An 18,566-nucleotide genomic window follows, 5' to 3' on the forward strand; every position below is an offset into this window, starting at 1 on the left:
AAGTGGTCCCACCTCTGCGTCTGCTTCACTAATGGACTGAACTTGTTCCAGCGCCCGGCCGGTCAAGCTGGCACCGGACGTGAGTGGAACAGCAGGAACAGACCTTCCCGTCACTGCGCGATCCCTGCAGACCAGCCAAGGCCCGCAAGTTTCTGTTGGAGCAGCCAAGTCTCTGCAGGCCGCTTTATTAACTGACGCCCAATTAGTTTCTGATGGTCACAGCTCGCCGATGCTTAATGGAGCGAGAGTTAAAATGAAAGCTGGGGGCCCTTTTATGTGCCAGCCAAGTTCATGATCAACTCATTTTTCTCCTCAGTATTTTCCCCCCTGAGGTAGAAAACGAAATCATCGAAGAAATGTCTCGCTTTTTTCACTTGTAAAACAAACGTGCCCGCGAGGAGATTAATCTCTGCATAAATCAAGTCATGTCCTTAATCCGCCGTTATAACATTCATTTGCTAATCTCAAGATTTTCTCAAGCAGCTGTGCTCTCTTTTCTGCACTTCTCATCACCTGCTAAAACTCAGTGAAGCGCTCGATGAGAAAATGGGCAGGATATCTGTGTCGCCCTACTTTGATTTCCTGCTCCACTTTAGGCTTTTGGCTTTTGGCTATTTATTCCCCAGACCTTCTGTGTGTTTGTCTGCTTCATGTCTTCCAAAGCCAATTGATCTGAAAAAAATGATGAAGACGGAAGTTCTCCATCTGGTTTGCAGTTTGCAGTTTGATGTATTCAAACATGTGACATAATAATAACAAATAACAACTTGTCCTCTCATGTGACTTCCTGAAATATTTACTTCAAGATCACGTTCTTATGTAACATGTTCCACTGACAGTTAATATTCATAAGTCAAGCATCTTTTTCTAATGAACTCATCTTGTCCTTATCATTCCTTTACATCGATCATTGCACAGCATTCATTCTCTATTGTTCTCTTTCTTTCAGGAACAAGAAGAAAACAAAAGTGCAACTAGTTGGCCAGAGTACTACATCGATCAGCTCAATTCAATGGCAGCTGTAAGTGAGAACATGAACTTTATTTATTGTTTGTTTGGACATGGAATATCGACTCTTCCTCTGTTGCTGTCCGATTCAAGGGTCCAAGATTGTAAAATCAACTAAATGAAGCTAGTAGTGAGACAACAAATAACTAAATCTTAAAGGTTGTTTATTTGTATTCTTTGGGAATAAATTTTTCATTAAAGGAAATCAATAAAGTTTTATTTTGGCTGTGAATTGTCCCTCAGACTTCAGACTCTTCATGAGGTTTAATCTTTTGTCAAACAGAGAACGACGCTCCTCGCTCTGGAGAAAGAAGACGAGGAAGAGAGGAACAAAACCATCGAGAGCTTGAAGACGGCTCTGAGGACACAACCTATGAGGTGAGCGAGTACTTCCCGCATCCTCACTCTGTCTCCGCCTCGTCCTTTACACATAATGTCATCCATCATCACATCGCCTCGAACCTCCTCTCACCATGTCTTTCACTCTGCTCTGTTCCACACAACATTATGTGAATGAGTCCTTTAAGAAGTGAACCCCTATAAAGGTCACTGAAGGATCTTTCTTTAACGGGAATGCACATTAAGCCTTTCCATTTCGGGAACCTGAGGTTTTACTGCTCTTTAAAAGCAGATGCTCTAAGTTATTTATTACATTTGCTGACGATGATTCAGGTATAGCACAAGGAAATAGAGAGTGGACACACACATATAGCTATTTGCTATGTGATACTCCAGTTTTACTCCAGGACATTTGTACATTATAATCTATATGTCACATAAAAGCTAAGATAAGTTCTCTGTTCCCGCTCTCCTCTCAGGTTCGTGACCCGTTTTATCGACCTGGACGGCCTCACGTGTATCCTAAACTTCCTGAAGAGCATGGACTATGAGACCACAGAGTCGCAGATCCACACGTCTCTGATTGGCTGCATCAAAGCTCTGATGAACAACTCGCAGGGCCGCGCCCACGTCCTCTCTCACTCCGAGAGCATCAACAGCATCGCTCAGAGCCTGGCCACGGAGAACATCAAGACCAAGGTGGCGGTGCTGGAGATCATGGGCGCCGTGTGTTTGGTGCCCGGTGGACACAAAAAGATCCTGGAGGCCATGCTGCACTACCAACGCTTCGCCTGCGAGAGGACAAGATTTCAGGTGTGTGTGTGGGAGCAGGCCAGGTGCACAGTTGCGGTTTTAAAGTCATTTAAAAGTAACGATGTGTGAAGATATTTAACAGCTGTAATGACCTGTCATCCCACAGACACTTATAAACGATCTGGACCGGAGTACGGGGCGATACAGAGATGAGGTCAACCTGAAAACCGCCATCATGTCCTTTATAAATGCTGTGCTGAGTCAAGGCGCCGGAGAGGTGAATTATATATTATTATATGTTAGACAGCTTTTAAGCTTCCTTTCATACGAGAAGGTCATCGTGTCCCTCAGCCACTCATTCAAGAGACTCTTTAAACATTGTTTGCATCCTTTTTTTTCCTGCTCATTTATTTTTTAAATACAGACAAGTTTGGAATTCCGTATCCACCTACGATATGAGTTTCTCATGTTGGGGATCCAACCTGTGATCGATAAGCTCCGCTCTCATGAAAACTCCACATTAGACAGGTGAGTTGGAACAGAAAGAAAAGGCAATGTCTCGAGCTTTGAAACAAATGAACCCGCTCCAGACTGGTGCCAGTCAATATCTATTGATCACAAGTTGAACAACATGAAATCAAAGAAATAAGCGATTAAGTTTGAAGACTTTTTTTCTCACTGTCTTTGTTGATTTTTAAATTTAGAAGGCAAAAAAACAACATTACTAAAATAAATAAATTAATAATATATATTTTTAAATATTAAATATATTTAAATATATTTTTTTTTTTCAATAAAGCTTCCCAAATAGATTCAAAAGCCTGCCATTTACCTTTTAAGAATATAAGTGATTTTCTTCAATGGCAGGCAGGAATTGTCCCTGAGCCACTGGCCACTGTCCTTATATTTTCCAAGATAAAGAGACGCTTAGCAGGGAGGAAGCTTATGTTAATTAAAGCTTTCTCATTTTGTTGATAAATTCCTAGTATTAACAACTTAAGGTGTAGAGGTAATTTATGCCTTTCCTCCTGCCTACTGCATGTGATACCTCACACCAAGAGTTAGATTAAGAAAACAGTCATAAAACCTTTTAGTCGTGCCTAAAAACAGCTGAGTCGTACACAGAAAAAGGCAAAAACAGTATTTTGTCTCTACTTTGCAGAGAGATCTTGCCAAGTAAAACTTTAAATATAGAAATGCATCACATTCTCAGGCTCCCTCTCTAATCTAGTCTTTTTCCTCTCACACTCTCAGGCATTTAGACTACTTTGAGATGCTGCGGAACGAGGATGAGCTGGCTTTGTCAAAACGTTTTGAGTCGGTAAGGAGAAGAAAAATAAAAACCCTATACAACCTGACCATTATTCTCGCATTATTTGTGACTGTAAAAAATATTATAATACAGGAAATATTCATGGTGCTGTTGTTTCACTTCTTCTCCTCCAGGCACATATAGACACCAAAAGTGCCACCCAAGTTTTTGATCTCATCCGCAAGAAGATGAACCACACAGATGCACACCCGCACTTTATGTCTGTCCTGCATCACTGTCTCCTCATGCCACGTGAGTGTTTCTTTACTTACTCGTTACTGGACTGCGAACTGTTCAATGTTTGGACAAATACTGTAACTTACATCATTTGTGCTGTAAAATGTGAATAAAAACCTGGTGAGTTTAAATGATCCTAAAATATAATGAGGCTCCAAACACGGTAGTAGTATTACTCCCATAAAACACACATCGCTCTGTACCTTTTGGTTTCTGGCCAGAAAGATAAGGATGTTGACTTTTTGATTAGTTAGTCCACAATTTGGATAAGCACATTCCCCGCCAAACTGAGCACTCTTCTTACTTAAAGACGGAGACTGTTTGTTGGCTAATGTTCAGGTTTTGTAACTCTATTCTCTTTAGAAAAGAAAAAGCATTAAGTCGGACTACAATGAACTAGATTTCCAACATAATTTGAATTGAAAACAAAGAGCCACCAAACGCCTGCAGTCGCCTTTTTCTTTAACGCTCACCTCGCCATATAAGTGTTTTTTTTTTTATTAGAATCCCCCCCCCACCCCCTCATAGTCCCTTTCCTGAGGCATTAAGCGTATAATTAACACTTCAGCCGCAAACACGAGAGTTGCGGTCATACACACGAGTTAATAAAGTGCAAGCTTGTTATGGTACTTAAGTAGAAAGAGAAAATGACTGAATATAGTAAAGAGCAATGACGGGATGCCTTCCAGCAGTAATGTATCTCTGTGTGTGTTTTCGAGCTAAATACCAATCACAACAGTAAACATGTTGTCCTCCATGATGGATGCTGTCTCAGTAACACAGACGTGTGTCACCGCGCTGTAACCTAATTATAGTGCCCCTTCCTTTGTTTCATCATAGTCAAACAGCCGCTGTGGATCCAATTGTTTCTGTACTTTCTGAGACAAAAGCTGAGATCCTAATCCCAACTCTTCCTCCCTCTCATCACCAGACAAGAGAAGCGGTAACACGGTGCAGTACTGGCTGCTGTTGGATCGTATCGTCCAGCAGATGGTCTTGCAGAACGACAAAGGTCACGACCCCGACGTCACACCACTGGAGAACTTTAACGTGAAGAACGTTGTCCGGATGTGAGTCCTCTGATTTCCTCTGAAACAGGCAGAACAAGTACTTGGCTGCCAGATTGAAGAGTGTGGAACAATGACGTGTTTGATGAGAAATGAATAAGCCACATGCTCAACAGTGTTGGCTCAAAAATAGCTTCCCTTTTTATGTTCAGAATAACAAAGACAGGAGATGTTCACTGAAGCTCATTATGTGTGTCATCCTCTCTGCAGGCTGGTTAATGAAAATGAGGTCAAACAGTGGAAAGAGCAAGCGGAGAAAATGAGAAAAGGTTTGTAAGACTATAAATGAAAATATAATTAACAAATAAAATCCTTTATTTAGGAATTTTTTACTCAATATGATGAACTTATCGCTGTGACTTCCCATCACAGAGCACCACGAGCTGCAGCAGAGGTTTGATAAGAAGGAGCGTGAATGTGACGCAAAGACTCAGGAGAAAGAGGACATGATGCAGACGCTCAACAAGATGAAAGAGAAGCTGGAAAAGGAGAGCACCGAGCACAAGAGTGTCAAACAGCAAGTGTCCGAACTCACTGCCCGACTGCATGAACTCAGCATCGTACGTCCTTCTTTATATTCACTTCATAATCAGCTTAAAATAAAACATGATTGAATATCGTGTTGAGTATCGAAAACCAGCAGTGGATCAAGCACAATCACTGAGTTCACATAAGAGGCAAAGACACTTTTATTCTATTGTTTATTGATTTGTTGCTTTATGGTGTTGCTTGCCTGAAAAAGTATCACTTTTTACCCCTTATTAATATTATTATCATTATGATTACATCTAGTCTAGTGTTTTATTATAATTGTTTTTTAACATGGAACATACAAGAACATAGTCATACATACATTGAAATAGTTTAACACCATTAAGTTAAATTACATTAAGTGTTCAAGGAAAATAAAAAAATTAAATAAACAATAATAATATATTAATAAGAGGTATAGTAATTTTATAAGTGCGTGTTTTTATTAATTTCAGCCTGATTACTTTTCATGTAACCACATCACAAGTGTAACCTTAACTCATCAATGAAATAGAAAAAAATATTTTCTGTACAATGTAAAAGATTTTGACACCTGAAATATATATGAAACAAGATGTATTTATACGAGCAAGGAGGAATTTAATGCAAGTTTAAGAAAGAATCTAATAAGAAACTACCTAAATTGTAAAAAGTAAGGCAATAAAACCATGGTACACAAAAAGTAATTAGAGTACTAGACCCACAAACATTTGTAATCCAGGACAATGGTTCCACCTTTTGTAGTTTGTGACTCCTCGTCGCAGGTTAAGGCCTTTCACTTGAAATGAGCATGAAGCGCCACAGTCCTCAGGGGTTTGTACGGAAACATGAAATGTTTAAATGATTTAAAGTGTCGCTGATAAGGCTGGTGATATTCTCCTGTCCAGTTTTATCTGTATTATTAGAAACTGCAACATTTTCAGATTGTGTTATATCTCGCTGCAGAGACAGGCAGCTGTTGTTCCTGGAGGTCCTCCCCTCGCCCCCGGCCCCCCCGGTGGTCCTCTGCCTCCTCCACCCTTACCATCTTTTGGAGGTATGTGTCCACCCCCACCGCCGCCCCCTGGGGCCATGATGCCTCCTCCACCTCCCCCACCTCCCCCACCCGGTGGACCCCCGCCTCCTCCTGGCCACCCGCCCATCGGAGGTATCCCTCCCCCGCCAGGAGCCCCCCTAGGACCTTCCCTGAAGAAGAAGAACATTCCCCAGCCGTCCAATGCCCTCAAGTCCTTCAACTGGGCAAAGTTAGCTGAGGTGAGGCACACGAAGAGCGAAATGTTTAATATACATAATAATAAATTGGTGCTTTTGTTTTAGAATGTGATGTATGAATGTCTTATTGTCCTCTGCTCAGAATAAACTGGAGGGCACTGTGTGGATGGAGGTGGACGATGCCAAGGTTTTCAAAATCCTGGATCTGGATGACATTGAAAAGACCTTCTCAGCCTATCAGAGACAGCAGGTACTGAGGACGATGCAGTTCATCTGTCCAGCTCGCTAAATGTCGCCGTCTAGTATCAGAGAGGGCCGGGGGTAGACTGGTTCACTGGCTGAGGGCTCAGCTGGCTCACATTTCTTTTGGATTTAGACTTGGCTTGAGATTTATTTAAAATTTCCCTGGTTTTGCAACTTTTGATTTCTCAAGCAAAGTTGGAAGAGGGGAGAGATAAACAAACAAAAGTCTGAAGTCATAAAAGTAGAAGGGAGAAATTGCCGGATATATTTGGGGGTTTAATAGATGCAAACTTCCATGCTTGAGTCTTAAACGTCTTCTTACATTTGAATGGAATGCTGTTTTTGTTTGTGGTTTTGATCATTTTGCCATATGTGATTGAAAATGCACGAGTGCGCTGCTCAGAATCATTTATTTTCTTGTGAGTTTGCAGTTACTAGATACAGTATGCATAATCAGTAGTGTCTTCATTAGTCTTACAGAAGTGAAATGAGCATGTCTTCTCAAAGTTCAAGAAGCATGACCAACACACACATAAGATGTAAAAAAAAAATTGGAAATGAATTAAGTGAAAGTGTCTCTTTCCTTAAACGCAAAGAAAAACATTTGCTAAATGTAGATCCTCTGTGATCTGTGCCTGATTAGTTTAAACAGAAATAGGACATTGATTTTTTTTTTTGATGAGCACAGCATATGAACTATAAGCACGTATTGATCAACTGCACACCCACTCACGTCTCACTGCTGCTCACTTAATTACTCCATCGTCATCTAAGTGCCGAATGAGCTTTGATTCACCTGCTGTTTGTTTTTATGGGCTGCAATCACGTAACTGCTTTACTTATTCTAATGAGTGCTTACATCTTCCCTGCTTCTTGCCTGCCTTTTAGGACTTCTTTATGATCAATAACAGCAAACAGGTAAGTGCTCTTACAGTACAGTAGATATACTCGTGGATTCAATCCGACTTTATTTCTATGTTGTATACGTCGTGTCCTATCGTCTTTAAATGTGTCTCATGACCTGTGAGACTTTTTGTGTCTTTATTTGTGTGACGACCTTCCTGTGTGTCTTGTCTGGGATTTAAGGATGCGTGTGTGTTGTCTTTGTTGTCGTGTGCCTGTGGATGACTGTAACTGAAATGAATTTGTGCGCGTTAAAATAGGTGCTGCGCTCTAACCTCTTCATCATCTTTCTGCTCACAGAAAGAGGCAGAAGACGACACGCTGAGCTCTAAAAAAGTAAAGGAGCTGTCGGTCATTGACGGCCGTCGAGCTCAAAACTGCAACATCCTGCTCTCAAGGTACATTCGCATCAGCATCATAACACTTCTAAACAGAGTGCTATGATGGAGTTTCTTTGCCACTGTTTCTGAAATTCATTTTATTTTCAAAATTACTCATTTTCAATGGGGTCAAGAGACAATGCAAAACTAAACCAATAATATATAATTATATAATAGCATAAAAACACTCACACAGGCATTACAGTGACACATATAAGCAAACGAGGCTCTCCCACAGCCCCAAACCACTCCCACTGCAGAAGATGTTTATTACAAACATCAGGAAACTAAAAGGGGGGAAATAATTACTGCCTGACCAAATCCAACTATGACAATAGTACTTAACTTCACAAGGTAGAGAGAACAAATGAGATGAGCACAAAATAGTAATAAAAGATAAAGATAAATACAATCAAAAAGAAAAACAGGAACATTTGAGTTAAACGTGGCAAACATGTCTTGAAGAAGTGATAAATCTCAGAGTTATTCCAGTCAGATGAGGCGTTTTCTTTTTTAACAGCTCATCTGCCAATTTCTTTAGAAATGATAGGAACATAAAATGTGTACGTCTATGTGAGTAGGATTTAAATGTGAGTTAAAGCTGTCGTAAAGTAATGCGTCCATCTGCTTTGTGCTGCAGGCTGAAGCTTTCCAACGAGGAGATGAAGAGAGCCATTCTCACCATGGACGAGCAGGAGGACCTTCCCAAAGACATGCTGGAGCAGGTACTGATGAATCATATGTGCTTTCATTCAGCGATTGCACTTTGATTGCTTACCAAAAATAACAGCAGAGTCCATGCCTGTCAGCGACACTTTAGTGATTTCACAGCCATTGATCAAATTGTGCAATGTACCAAACATCAGCATGTGCTACAACTCTGGTGACAGTTTAGTCTGTTGAGGAAAGATTTTGTTGTAGAGCGAAACGATGACATTCAAGTCAAGTTTATTTTTATAGCACATTTCATACGACAGGCCTTAGACCTAATGTGCTTTAAAATAAAAAGCTTAAACCAAAGTTTTGCAAAAATATATATGACAATTTGCTTTAACAGACACAGACAGAGGAGTACAGGTGTACTGTTTGAATGTAATGTGAATGTAATGTGTTTTCCTGCCTCATCAGCTGCTGAAGTTCGTCCCAGAGAAGAGCGACGTGGATCTTCTGGAGGAGCACAAACATGAGCTCGACCGAATGGCAAAAGCTGACCGCTTCTTCTATGAGATGAGCAGGTACTTCAGCCATAAAGGTTGTTTTTTTTAACTCTGTATGAAACGTATTCTAACCTACAGCTTCAGGTCAGCGCAACACTCAGCAGATCAGATCTGCTGACAAACAATGGCCATTGTTTCCTCTGACGGAGCAGATAAGTGAAATGATACATGGGTTTCCACTTAGCAGGGAACAATAGCTGAATCTGTGAATCACTCTTCATTTTGTTGGTGAATAAATTGGTCCGTAATGTAATAACTGTAATGTAATAAGTCCTGTGTGATAAATGGAACAAAGGAAACGTGTCTCAACTCGGCCACTAACTGCATAAATACTTTAAGACCAGCTAAGCACAGATTAGAAACTAAAGTAACTGACGCCCCTACAGACAATAGAAACTTATGTGTCAGTTAAATGCAGAAGTCAGTTTTGTTTAGCTTTAATAATTACTGTAGTTTGCCAGTTTTTTTTTTGTCATTGGAGTTTACTCAGAGTACAGAATGAAGTGGAGGACAGATGCCACTCTGGTATTCATTAGAGAGTCGCTGGTTTATAAACTGAAATGGAAAACGCTGCCAAAGATAAGCGTCATAACCACAACTTTATATGTGCCATTTCGTAAGCTTGAACTTTATTTGTACTCGAACACAATGTCCATGTTTGTGGCTTTTATCTAAACTGGTGGATTTCCCTGTTTTATAATCTATTATTTTTGTCTATTTTTGTCTCTGACACACATTTTCCATCTCCTGTCCAGAATAAACCACTACCAGCAGAGGCTACAGTCCTTATACTTCAAAAAGAAGTTTGCAGAGAGGATAGCTGAGCTAAAACCCAAAGTTGAAGGTGGGGAAAGATTCAGTTTCATACACCAGTGACATTAACACAAACATGTTTTGTCTTTTGTACAAAGAACTTAAAATGATATTTGTATGCTGTTTATTTGTACCATGGAAAGCCATCTGTGTTATGTAAGAACAGTATTCTTCTTTGAAGCATCTCTGTTTTATATTTTTACCATTTCATATTTGCCAAGCTGCAGCACCTATGTCTAAAAATAAGTCTGACACCTTTAATTACTTAAAAACATGTATTTTCTTTATGTTTTCCTGTCTCAGCTCTGAGCCGGGCGTCTAAAGAGATCTTACACAGCAGGAACCTGAAGCAGCTGCTGGAGGTGGTGCTCGCCTTTGGAAACTACATGAACAAAGGTCAGAGGGGGAACGCTTACGGCTTCAAGGTGTCTTCACTCAACAAGATCGCCGATACCAAATCCAGCATCGACAAGTAAGAAAATAAATTCAATTGTAACATCAAACCTCGCCGGCAGTAACAGAGAGAACGGCGTGACGAGTTTAAAGGTCACATCTGGAACAGGGAATGTGATATAAATTAAAACTCCATATGGTTCTTTATATCTGAGCGTACATAATAAAAGCAATATATTGCACGTTTCACTGCCTTGAAGGTTGGTCCGCCCTCAGTATGTCCGTGCGTCTCTGTTTGCAGAAACATCACTCTCCTGCACTACCTGATCACAATCCTGGAGAAGAAATACCCCAAAGTCCTGATGTTCCAGGAGGACCTGCAGAGTCTCTCGGATGCCGCCAAAGTCAAGTAGGTGGCGCTGTGGAGAACCTGCTGCACGACTTACTCTGTATGCTTCCCATTTTGGATTAGAGACGCACCGATCTGACCTTTTTAGTCCCGATAACGATCGATACCATAAGTAAAACTATCGCTTTTCTATTTTTCTTTGAAGCATGACTGAGCTGGAGAAAGATATCGGCAACCTGCGCAGCGGCTTGAAGAGTGTGGAGAGTGTGAGTCACAAAGATCGATGACATAACACATGTTATGTAAAGGTCTTGCTGTTATACAATGTTCACTGCAGGTCTAGTGTGCTTTAATTTTTACTTCAACTTTTCTCTCCTCGATGTCGTTCACTCGTAGGAGCTGGAATACCAGCAGAAGCGACCGCAGGAGCTCGGCGACAAGTTTGTGTCGGTGGTGAGTCAGTTCATCACTGTGGCCAGCTTCAGCTTCTCTGACGTGGAGGACTCTCTCATCGAGGCCAAGGAACTGGTACGTCACGGTGGCCGAAAACTTGAGTGTTTGTTTGAGCGGGCAGGACATCACCGCTGTCACTTGTAGACGATGAAAGCTTGCATCTCATTTCCTCTCGGAGCAGCTGTTGCTACACGCCACATCGACCTCATCAGTCACCTTCTGTAGGAAAGCTAACAGCAGGAGAGAAGTGTTTCAGCTTCCTGCCGCAGTAACTCTGACGTTTTATTGGTCAGCCTGCTCGGTGCCATGTGTGCAGGTCAAAAGAGAAAACGAGGAGTAGAGGATATTATTTTACACAATTATGTTGCACCTATTTCATCTGTGAATGTTTTTATCACTATTACATTTTAATGCGAGTGGCCCTTGTGGAAATGAATAACGCTGATGTGTAGTACAAAAACAAAAGCGGAAACAAACCTGGATTTTGATGCTCTTTGATACCAGAAACCTGAGCATATTCACCTTTCTAAGGAGCGCTTGACACCCTAAATTTATGTGTCTGCCCACATTTATTGGTGCAGACTTTTTATCTCGAGCATATTTCTTTTACCCTATAGTGTGAGCTGCATTGTGCTCAGCGGGTCACATGGCAAACATTCGTTTCTAGGAATCATTTAGGAAGTCCCACAGTTAAATATTTGAGTGTTTACACTAATGCTCTGTACTCATTATTGGGATCCAGAGAACATGCTGACCCTCTAAACAGCTCCGTGCATCTGGTTTGTGCGTCGCAGTGCATAAATACCAAGATGTTTTTCACTTTTTGACAGTTTATAGACCAAACGATTAATCTAGAAAGAAATTGGCAGAATAATAATTTGTTGGTTGCAACCCTTAATGAACTATTAATTTGACCGATAACAAATCATTTACTTTAAGTTAAATGCATCTTTGCTCAACCTGATGGTTGAACGTTTGCGTGTGACGGACACATCTCTACACATCTTGTATGTTCTCAGCATGATCTCACATCTGGATGTTGTCCTTTTTAAATTACTGTGAAAAACACTCCACAAACACGTTGCCTTAATTTGGGCTCTGGCTCCAGTCTCTGGCCTCAGCTGTAATCAGTAGCCGGTCATATCTGGGTTAACACGGGCTTCAAAGCCCGACCACTGGTACCCTGCTCTTATATCAAAGAGCTGAGCCATAACGAGTCTCCTGTAAAACAGTCAAAGACGGAGAGTAAAACATGGTTCTACTGTGTCCCGCTGTAAATCTCTCCCTGTGTGCCCCTTTCTCTTTGGTCCTCCAGTTCCTGAGGGCAGTAAAGCACTTCGGTGAGGATGCCGGTAAGATGCAGCCGGATGAGTTCTTTGGCATCTTTGACCAGTTCCTGCAGTCGTTCACTGAGGCTCAGCAGGAGAACGAGAACATGCGAAAACGCAAAGAGGAGGAGGAGCGCAGGGCCAAAATGGAAGCTCAGGTGTGTGGACATTCCCCGTTTCCATATGATCCTTGACAAAAAGAACCACAGTTATAAAACACTATACTTGTGGAGTATAAGCTGAAATATTCTAGAAAGTCAAATGAATTCTGAGTTAAAGCGAAACTTTTGAAAGAAGAAAAGAAAAAAACAATCTTTCTTGTACAAATAGTCAAATTGAGGTTTGCTGCTACTATAGCCTTTACAGTTAAATAGTGTTGCTGTTGGACATTTTGGACAAAATAGTTATTAGCTCTTTTCTTACTATCTTTGGACAAGAAAGCGAAGTGTATTTATCCTAAAATGTCAGACTATTCCTTTAATGCAGAGGTTAAAAAAGGTTTTTAAATACAATAATTTATATTTCTGTGTCACCAGCTGAAAGAGCAGAGGGAGAAGGAGCGAAAGGCCCGGAAAGCGAAGGCAAACGGGGAAGACGACGGCGGCGAGTTTGACGACTTGGTGTCAGCGCTGCGTTCAGGCGAGGTCTTCGACAAGGACTTGTCTAAGATGAAACGCAACCGCAAGCGCATCAACAGCCAGAACACAGACGCGAGCAGAGAGCGACCGGTCACAAAGCTCAACTTCTGAGCGGGGTTCGTTTTGCTCGCCCACCCCTGCTCATCATTGGTTTCCCTCTGGGTCAAACTGACATGCACATTCCTCTGCACCCTCCTCCGCTCCCACCCAGCTCGGCCTTGCATCATCGCTGCAGAGCCACACACAGCACAACATGTTCAGACCTTTCATCCTCTGAGGACTTTGATGTTAAACGGAGCTGAAGCCAAAAGTTGTTAATAATGACCAAATCAGATAATTCCCGCCGGAGGATCAGATTGGTTAAACGAAATGTTTTAAGAAGTTGTCGTGCAAGAGCAGGATGTTTGTTGAAAAAGTTTCCAGGTGTAAAAGATGCTCACGCTTGTTTGATAGGAACCGTTCTGTGCTGTTTTTGTACGTCAGAATCTATGCACAGAGTGAAATGTGCAGCTATCACTCCTTCTAAAAGATGATTCCAATAAAAACACGAGGGGCCATTTTATACGGATTTCATAGATTGCGAGGGGGCCGCTTTCACGCCGGAGTGGTCCAAGAGAGCATTATTTGGAGAAAGACTAAATCTGAACTTCCTCTTGACGCTGCTGTTCTCCTGCAGTCAGAACCATCACAGGACTGAGACGCTGCCGGTGTTAGACAGACGTGGTTTCGACTGCAAGTGACGCGGCTGAGAAGTTTATTTTCTATTCATCATTATTGACGTGCAGCATTTATATATCTGATCACTGTATGTTTTATTTGAACTTTCTCCTGTTAAGAGCTGGCCTTAACTCTGTTGTTTTAATTGTTGAGTGGGTACTCTCTAAGGCCTGGGCCTAATCTGCAATTTCTCAACAAGTGTGGACACTCGTGTCATAGATTACATATATCTATATATATAAGGTTGCGTGCTTGTTACACATGCACATATAAAATTCATAATTACTATGCTAAATGCCATTAAAACCATACCCAGTCGATGCAATACTTTTGTCTTTCCCCTCTGAAGGGAGTGCCCTCCTTTTACGTTTTTATTGAATAGATGAAATATGTTTTCTGTACACTGGCTGGATTTACATTGCAAAAAAAAAAAAGAGAGAAGCAAAACCCTGATTTGAAAGCCTGTGTGAGCCACATGTGATGTTTTCATTCGTGTAGAAAACATCACATGTGGACGTGAAACCTTTGATTGTGTCCGCTGTGTGAATCCATCCAGTGTCAAACGCCTCCATTGGACTTTTATAATTTAACTATTGCCTTCCATTGTACAATGACCTGATGATAATAAATGGGAGAAAACAGTTATGAGTTTTTTGTATTAAGCCAAAAAGATGGATAGATACTTTATTGATCCCGAGGGAAATTTAGCATGTGCACTTGAATGAATTCTTATGCAGTATTTACGTTGGGTCAAAAAGTCATTTATTATCACCAGGACCCTGAAAGTGGACAAAAAGTAAAGTGATGGAAGAATATTTCTGACAGCCACCAGGCTCAGGGCTCCACCTAGTGGTCAGTAACTGCAGCTGTACCGAACACCAGACCTCCACCAGGCTGTCGGACTCTTACAATTAATACATTTATTTATTTGTTGCGTCCTGGACGAGACCCCATTTGTCGAAAGCTGCCTCAGGGAATGTGAGATTTACTCATAAAGAAACATGATTTCTGAAACAATGATAACAATTTTGTTCACGTATAAACATATTTAATAACAAACCCTATGATTGAGTCTCACTTCAGCAGGAAACCCTGAGTCAGCTTGTCATCTGGCTCCTGCACGAAAGCGTGACACACCGGTGTAAAAAGCTCTGCCGCCAACTTCCACCACCACAGCCTTGAAGTCTCCGCACTTGGTCTCCTGAACAGAAACACAAAAGAGAATCTCAAACATGCCTCTGTGAACAGAAGTTTGTAAGTTGTATTTTTTAGAAATGGACTAAATGTTTTTGAAGCGATCGCAGAACCACAATAACAAAAGTCTTTGTTGTCAGAAAGGTTCTCGTTCTCATACGTAGGAATCCAGTTAAAGACCGCCAGGAAATACAAATTCTTAACATAGAAAACAAATATTCCACAAGCCTAGAAAGTCTCTAATTTAATGACAATCCAACCTATTTGATTATCGGATATTTTAGCTGTGACGGCTGGAAGTATTGAAGAAAACTGTGGTACCTCGACAGCTTTCCCTGTGAACTGGGATCCAGTGGCTCCGCTCTGAAACGTCCTGCTCTGGTTCAGCTGGATGAGACCTTTGTGATACTGAAGAGCCACTCGGGCCGTAACACCAGAACCAGTGGGGCTCCGGTCCACCTGAGACCACGTTTAAACCAGTTTCAGATTGCTCTCCTCAAAGGGTGTGTGTGTGTGTGTGTGTGTGTGTGTGTGTGTGTGTGTGTAAAGTACCTGAGCTTCAGCGAACACACAGATGTTGGCGGTGGGATCAGAGGAATAGTTATCTTTGCCGTCGGTGAGGATGGTGCCGTAGAGGAAGGCCAGATCATCGCTGGTTGGGTGGTGCAACTTCACCTGGGAGAGAATAACTCAAAAATGTCAAATCAACAAAAGCCAACTTGGGACAAGGAAAGCCGACATACTTCACATCTACAGATGCTAATTGTCTGCGGAGATGTTCCATGTTTTTTACATTCAAGAGCCCTCTAAATAAATGGTCATGTATCGTATGTTTATGATTAGTAATGACTTTAGCAGAAATGTTATGATTAACTAACTAATTTAAGCTGCATGACACAACATTTAGTGTTCCCTTCATTAGTGTAAATTATAAAGATAGGGGTGTCCAGCTCTAAATAATGCTTCATAAAGTAACACAGAAAATCTAACTCTTTCTACCACGTTCTTCATACTGTGTTATAAACTCCACAGGGCGTACGCCTGGGGGGGTCGTCCATCAGCCTGTCCACAGCTAATACTACTGAACCCATCAGCCTAATATCTTTTACGCTCAAGGACCTCTCATGGTTGTGGTCATTCCCAATGTTTGAAAAACCTATTATTTTTTTTTTTAAACGTTTTATATCGTCATTGACTGCTGACTCCTCGCTCCTCTTAACCGGCCTCTAGGAGCCGCAAGCCGACAACTGCTTCAGTAAGAAAAGGCCTTTCTGGCAATCTGCTCGGCTAAAAACAAGCCTTACATCGTCTGTTGCAGGCCACATTTTAGCCTTTTTCGGACCATCTGCAAATTAATTCCATACCCGATATGTTATGATCCACTAAAGTTAGGCACAATACGAGATGAATAAATCAGTTTTTAGGGTTTTTTTGACAATTGAGTGAGATTCAACGCTGCTTTGTTTGAAAGGAGATGGAGACACAGCTGGCGGAGATCGCTTTCTACTTGCATCTGCACTGTGTTAACAGTGTGTAGTCATTTAACACGCAATTTCTTTTTTCCTGTCAGCTGTACAAAGTGAACTCCCTACCTGAGACTTGACAGCGTTGGTCACCGCTGTGGCTGCGTCCACCAGATCTCGAGTCCTGGACTTGGTCACATCAAGGCCGAACCTCTGGGCGTCTACAAAGGTGTAGAACGCTCCTCCGTAACTGATGTCGACCATCACATCACCAAACCTTTCCACAGTCACCGTCACATCTGGTGAAAAGTTATTCAGTGAATCCTGCAGACTATAAAAACACCAACTATAACAACACAAGTTCTTCAGGGTGAGTGTGTCCTACCTGTAGCAAATGCAAACGCTGGCACACTGAGAAACCTCACTCCACCCGTTTTACCATCAGAGTACTCGACAAACGCCTTCACCAGACCGCAGGGGACAGTGTATGTTCACTTGAGTCTCTGGTGACTGCGGTTCTTTCACCAGTTTGTAGTCCACAGCGAAGCGGCCCAGTGCGATGACGGCGTGTCCACACATGGTGCTGTAGCCTTCGTTGTGCATGAACAGCACCCCCAGGTCCGCCTCAGGCAGCTCGCTGTCCACGATCAGGGCCCCGTACATGTCGTAGTGTCCACGTGGCTCGAACATCAGCATCCTCCTGAGATGATCCAGATGTTCCCGGACATACCGCCTTTTGGACAGCACGCTGTCACCTTTGACCTCTGGGTAACCACTGTGGATGATCCGTAAAGGCTCTCCACCCGTGTGCATGTCAACCACTGAGAGCTCATCTCCCTCGTGAGGTGGCAGCTGCATTTCCAACTCTGTGCTGAGACAGTGCTTTGTCAGAAAGCTTGTTTTCTAACATCATTTTGGCTCATTATTGTAGATCATTTGTGCCTCTGATGTTCCTGGAAGTGTATTATTTTTGTTCTGGTTTTTTTGTATTGTCTTATAAGCCCATGTGGGCTGGGCACCTCTTGGTGCAGTACACTATGAAAAATAAATGACTTAATGCAAACTATCTTTTCTTTAGAGGTTTCTAGATGTAGGGACATATACCTAGCTAAAACTAACAATGTTTACATGTTTACAGTACCTACCCACACCACCATACTGCCAGAAAAAAACATTTCGTAGGTCCCAATATATTATATACAGACATTTCGTATGTCCCAATATATTTTATACAGCCTATGCCTATGTCAGATGCAGTAAATCTAAAATACCCGGATGTCCGACATGCGTCCGTGCATTCTCTGCACGTGCAATCTTGTTTGTGTACATGCGCGATATGGTCTGTCTGTCTCGTGGTCATTTCTAGTAAAACATTTCAAGTATGCAATAACGTTGTCCGTGGTAATTATTCAGTAAACTGTACAAATGTGAACATATTATCCAGTAAAGACATATCGAGTCTTACCCGTTTAAGATTTTCTCGGTAGGGGTCAAACTTCAGCCCTCGTGGTTGTTTTTACGCATGCGTGTTTCAGTTCGCAAGACAACAATAAAACAATAGTTGCCCCTTCTGTTCTGGATGGCTGCAAAAACATTCAATTTGCTTAGAATGTATTAATAATATAAATTTGAACGCAAGCTTTTGTTCGCAGACTTTTGAACATGCTTTAATAATAAATAATTAAATTATGTATAAACTACTGTTTCCATATCAGTACTGGTGATTTTAATGCTTTGATTGATATAAGGAGAATAAACAACAGATGGTGAGCAGGCATAAGTTTTCATTATTAATTTCACTGTTGACAGGTTCCCCGGATGCATGCAACGGTATTTATACATGTAATATAAAATATATGTACTGAATCAACCAACAGCCACATGCTTACATCCTCACAGGTCATACTGAGATGATTCACAGTCGCACAGAAAATTAGAAAAACATCTTGAACTAAAACTGTAACCATGCTGCTTGTTCATGGACATCATCCTTTTTATCCAAACAAAATAAACGAA

The 18,566-nt window shown here is 41.5% G+C and overlaps 2 protein-coding genes across 6 annotated transcripts in view; one reads left to right on the forward strand and one right to left on the reverse strand.

Annotated features, from left to right (window-relative positions):
- daam1b (dishevelled associated activator of morphogenesis 1b) overlaps positions 1 to 14,534 on the forward strand; it is a 43,850-nt gene extending 29,316 nt beyond the window's left edge. For 4 of the 5 annotated variants that reach the window (XM_029462653.1, XM_029462655.1, XM_029462654.1 and 1 more), the window contains exons 4-26: positions 950 to 1,021; positions 1,292 to 1,386; positions 1,827 to 2,160; positions 2,267 to 2,377; positions 2,525 to 2,628; positions 3,355 to 3,421; positions 3,547 to 3,664; positions 4,581 to 4,719; positions 4,927 to 4,985; positions 5,089 to 5,276; positions 6,193 to 6,501; positions 6,602 to 6,709; positions 7,591 to 7,620; positions 7,906 to 8,003; positions 8,626 to 8,710; positions 9,114 to 9,220; positions 9,958 to 10,046; positions 10,319 to 10,487; positions 10,710 to 10,817; positions 10,963 to 11,023; positions 11,154 to 11,285; positions 12,526 to 12,696; positions 13,075 to 14,534. In XM_029462653.1, the coding sequence (XP_029318513.1) occupies positions 950 to 1,021; positions 1,292 to 1,386; positions 1,827 to 2,160; positions 2,267 to 2,377; positions 2,525 to 2,628; positions 3,355 to 3,421; positions 3,547 to 3,664; positions 4,581 to 4,719; positions 4,927 to 4,985; positions 5,089 to 5,276; positions 6,193 to 6,501; positions 6,602 to 6,709; positions 7,591 to 7,620; positions 7,906 to 8,003; positions 8,626 to 8,710; positions 9,114 to 9,220; positions 9,958 to 10,046; positions 10,319 to 10,487; positions 10,710 to 10,817; positions 10,963 to 11,023; positions 11,154 to 11,285; positions 12,526 to 12,696; positions 13,075 to 13,287 (2,967 nt within the window). In that variant the 3' untranslated portion in view covers positions 13,288 to 14,534. The remainder of the gene's footprint in view (positions 1 to 949; positions 1,022 to 1,291; positions 1,387 to 1,826; positions 2,161 to 2,266; positions 2,378 to 2,524; positions 2,629 to 3,354; positions 3,422 to 3,546; positions 3,665 to 4,580; positions 4,720 to 4,926; positions 4,986 to 5,088; positions 5,277 to 6,192; positions 6,502 to 6,601; positions 6,710 to 7,590; positions 7,621 to 7,905; positions 8,004 to 8,625; positions 8,711 to 9,113; positions 9,221 to 9,957; positions 10,047 to 10,318; positions 10,488 to 10,709; positions 10,818 to 10,962; positions 11,024 to 11,153; positions 11,286 to 12,525; positions 12,697 to 13,074) is intronic. The other variant, XM_029462657.1, reaches the window with a different exon arrangement.
- l3hypdh (trans-L-3-hydroxyproline dehydratase) lies at positions 14,392 to 18,162 on the reverse strand. The gene is given in 8 exon segments (XM_029462659.1): positions 14,392 to 15,021; positions 15,023 to 15,094; positions 15,409 to 15,546; positions 15,640 to 15,762; positions 16,680 to 16,849; positions 16,936 to 17,029; positions 17,031 to 17,416; positions 18,016 to 18,162. Coding segments are annotated over 7 exon segments (1,029 nt in total). The 5' UTR covers positions 17,409 to 17,416; positions 18,016 to 18,162; the 3' UTR covers positions 14,392 to 14,967.
- Between the last annotated feature and the right edge of the window lie 404 nt (positions 18,163 to 18,566).

This window comes from Cottoperca gobio, chromosome 24, assembly GCF_900634415.1.
Source record: "Cottoperca gobio chromosome 24, fCotGob3.1, whole genome shotgun sequence".
Lineage (NCBI taxonomy): Eukaryota > Metazoa > Chordata > Actinopteri > Perciformes > Bovichtidae > Cottoperca > Cottoperca gobio.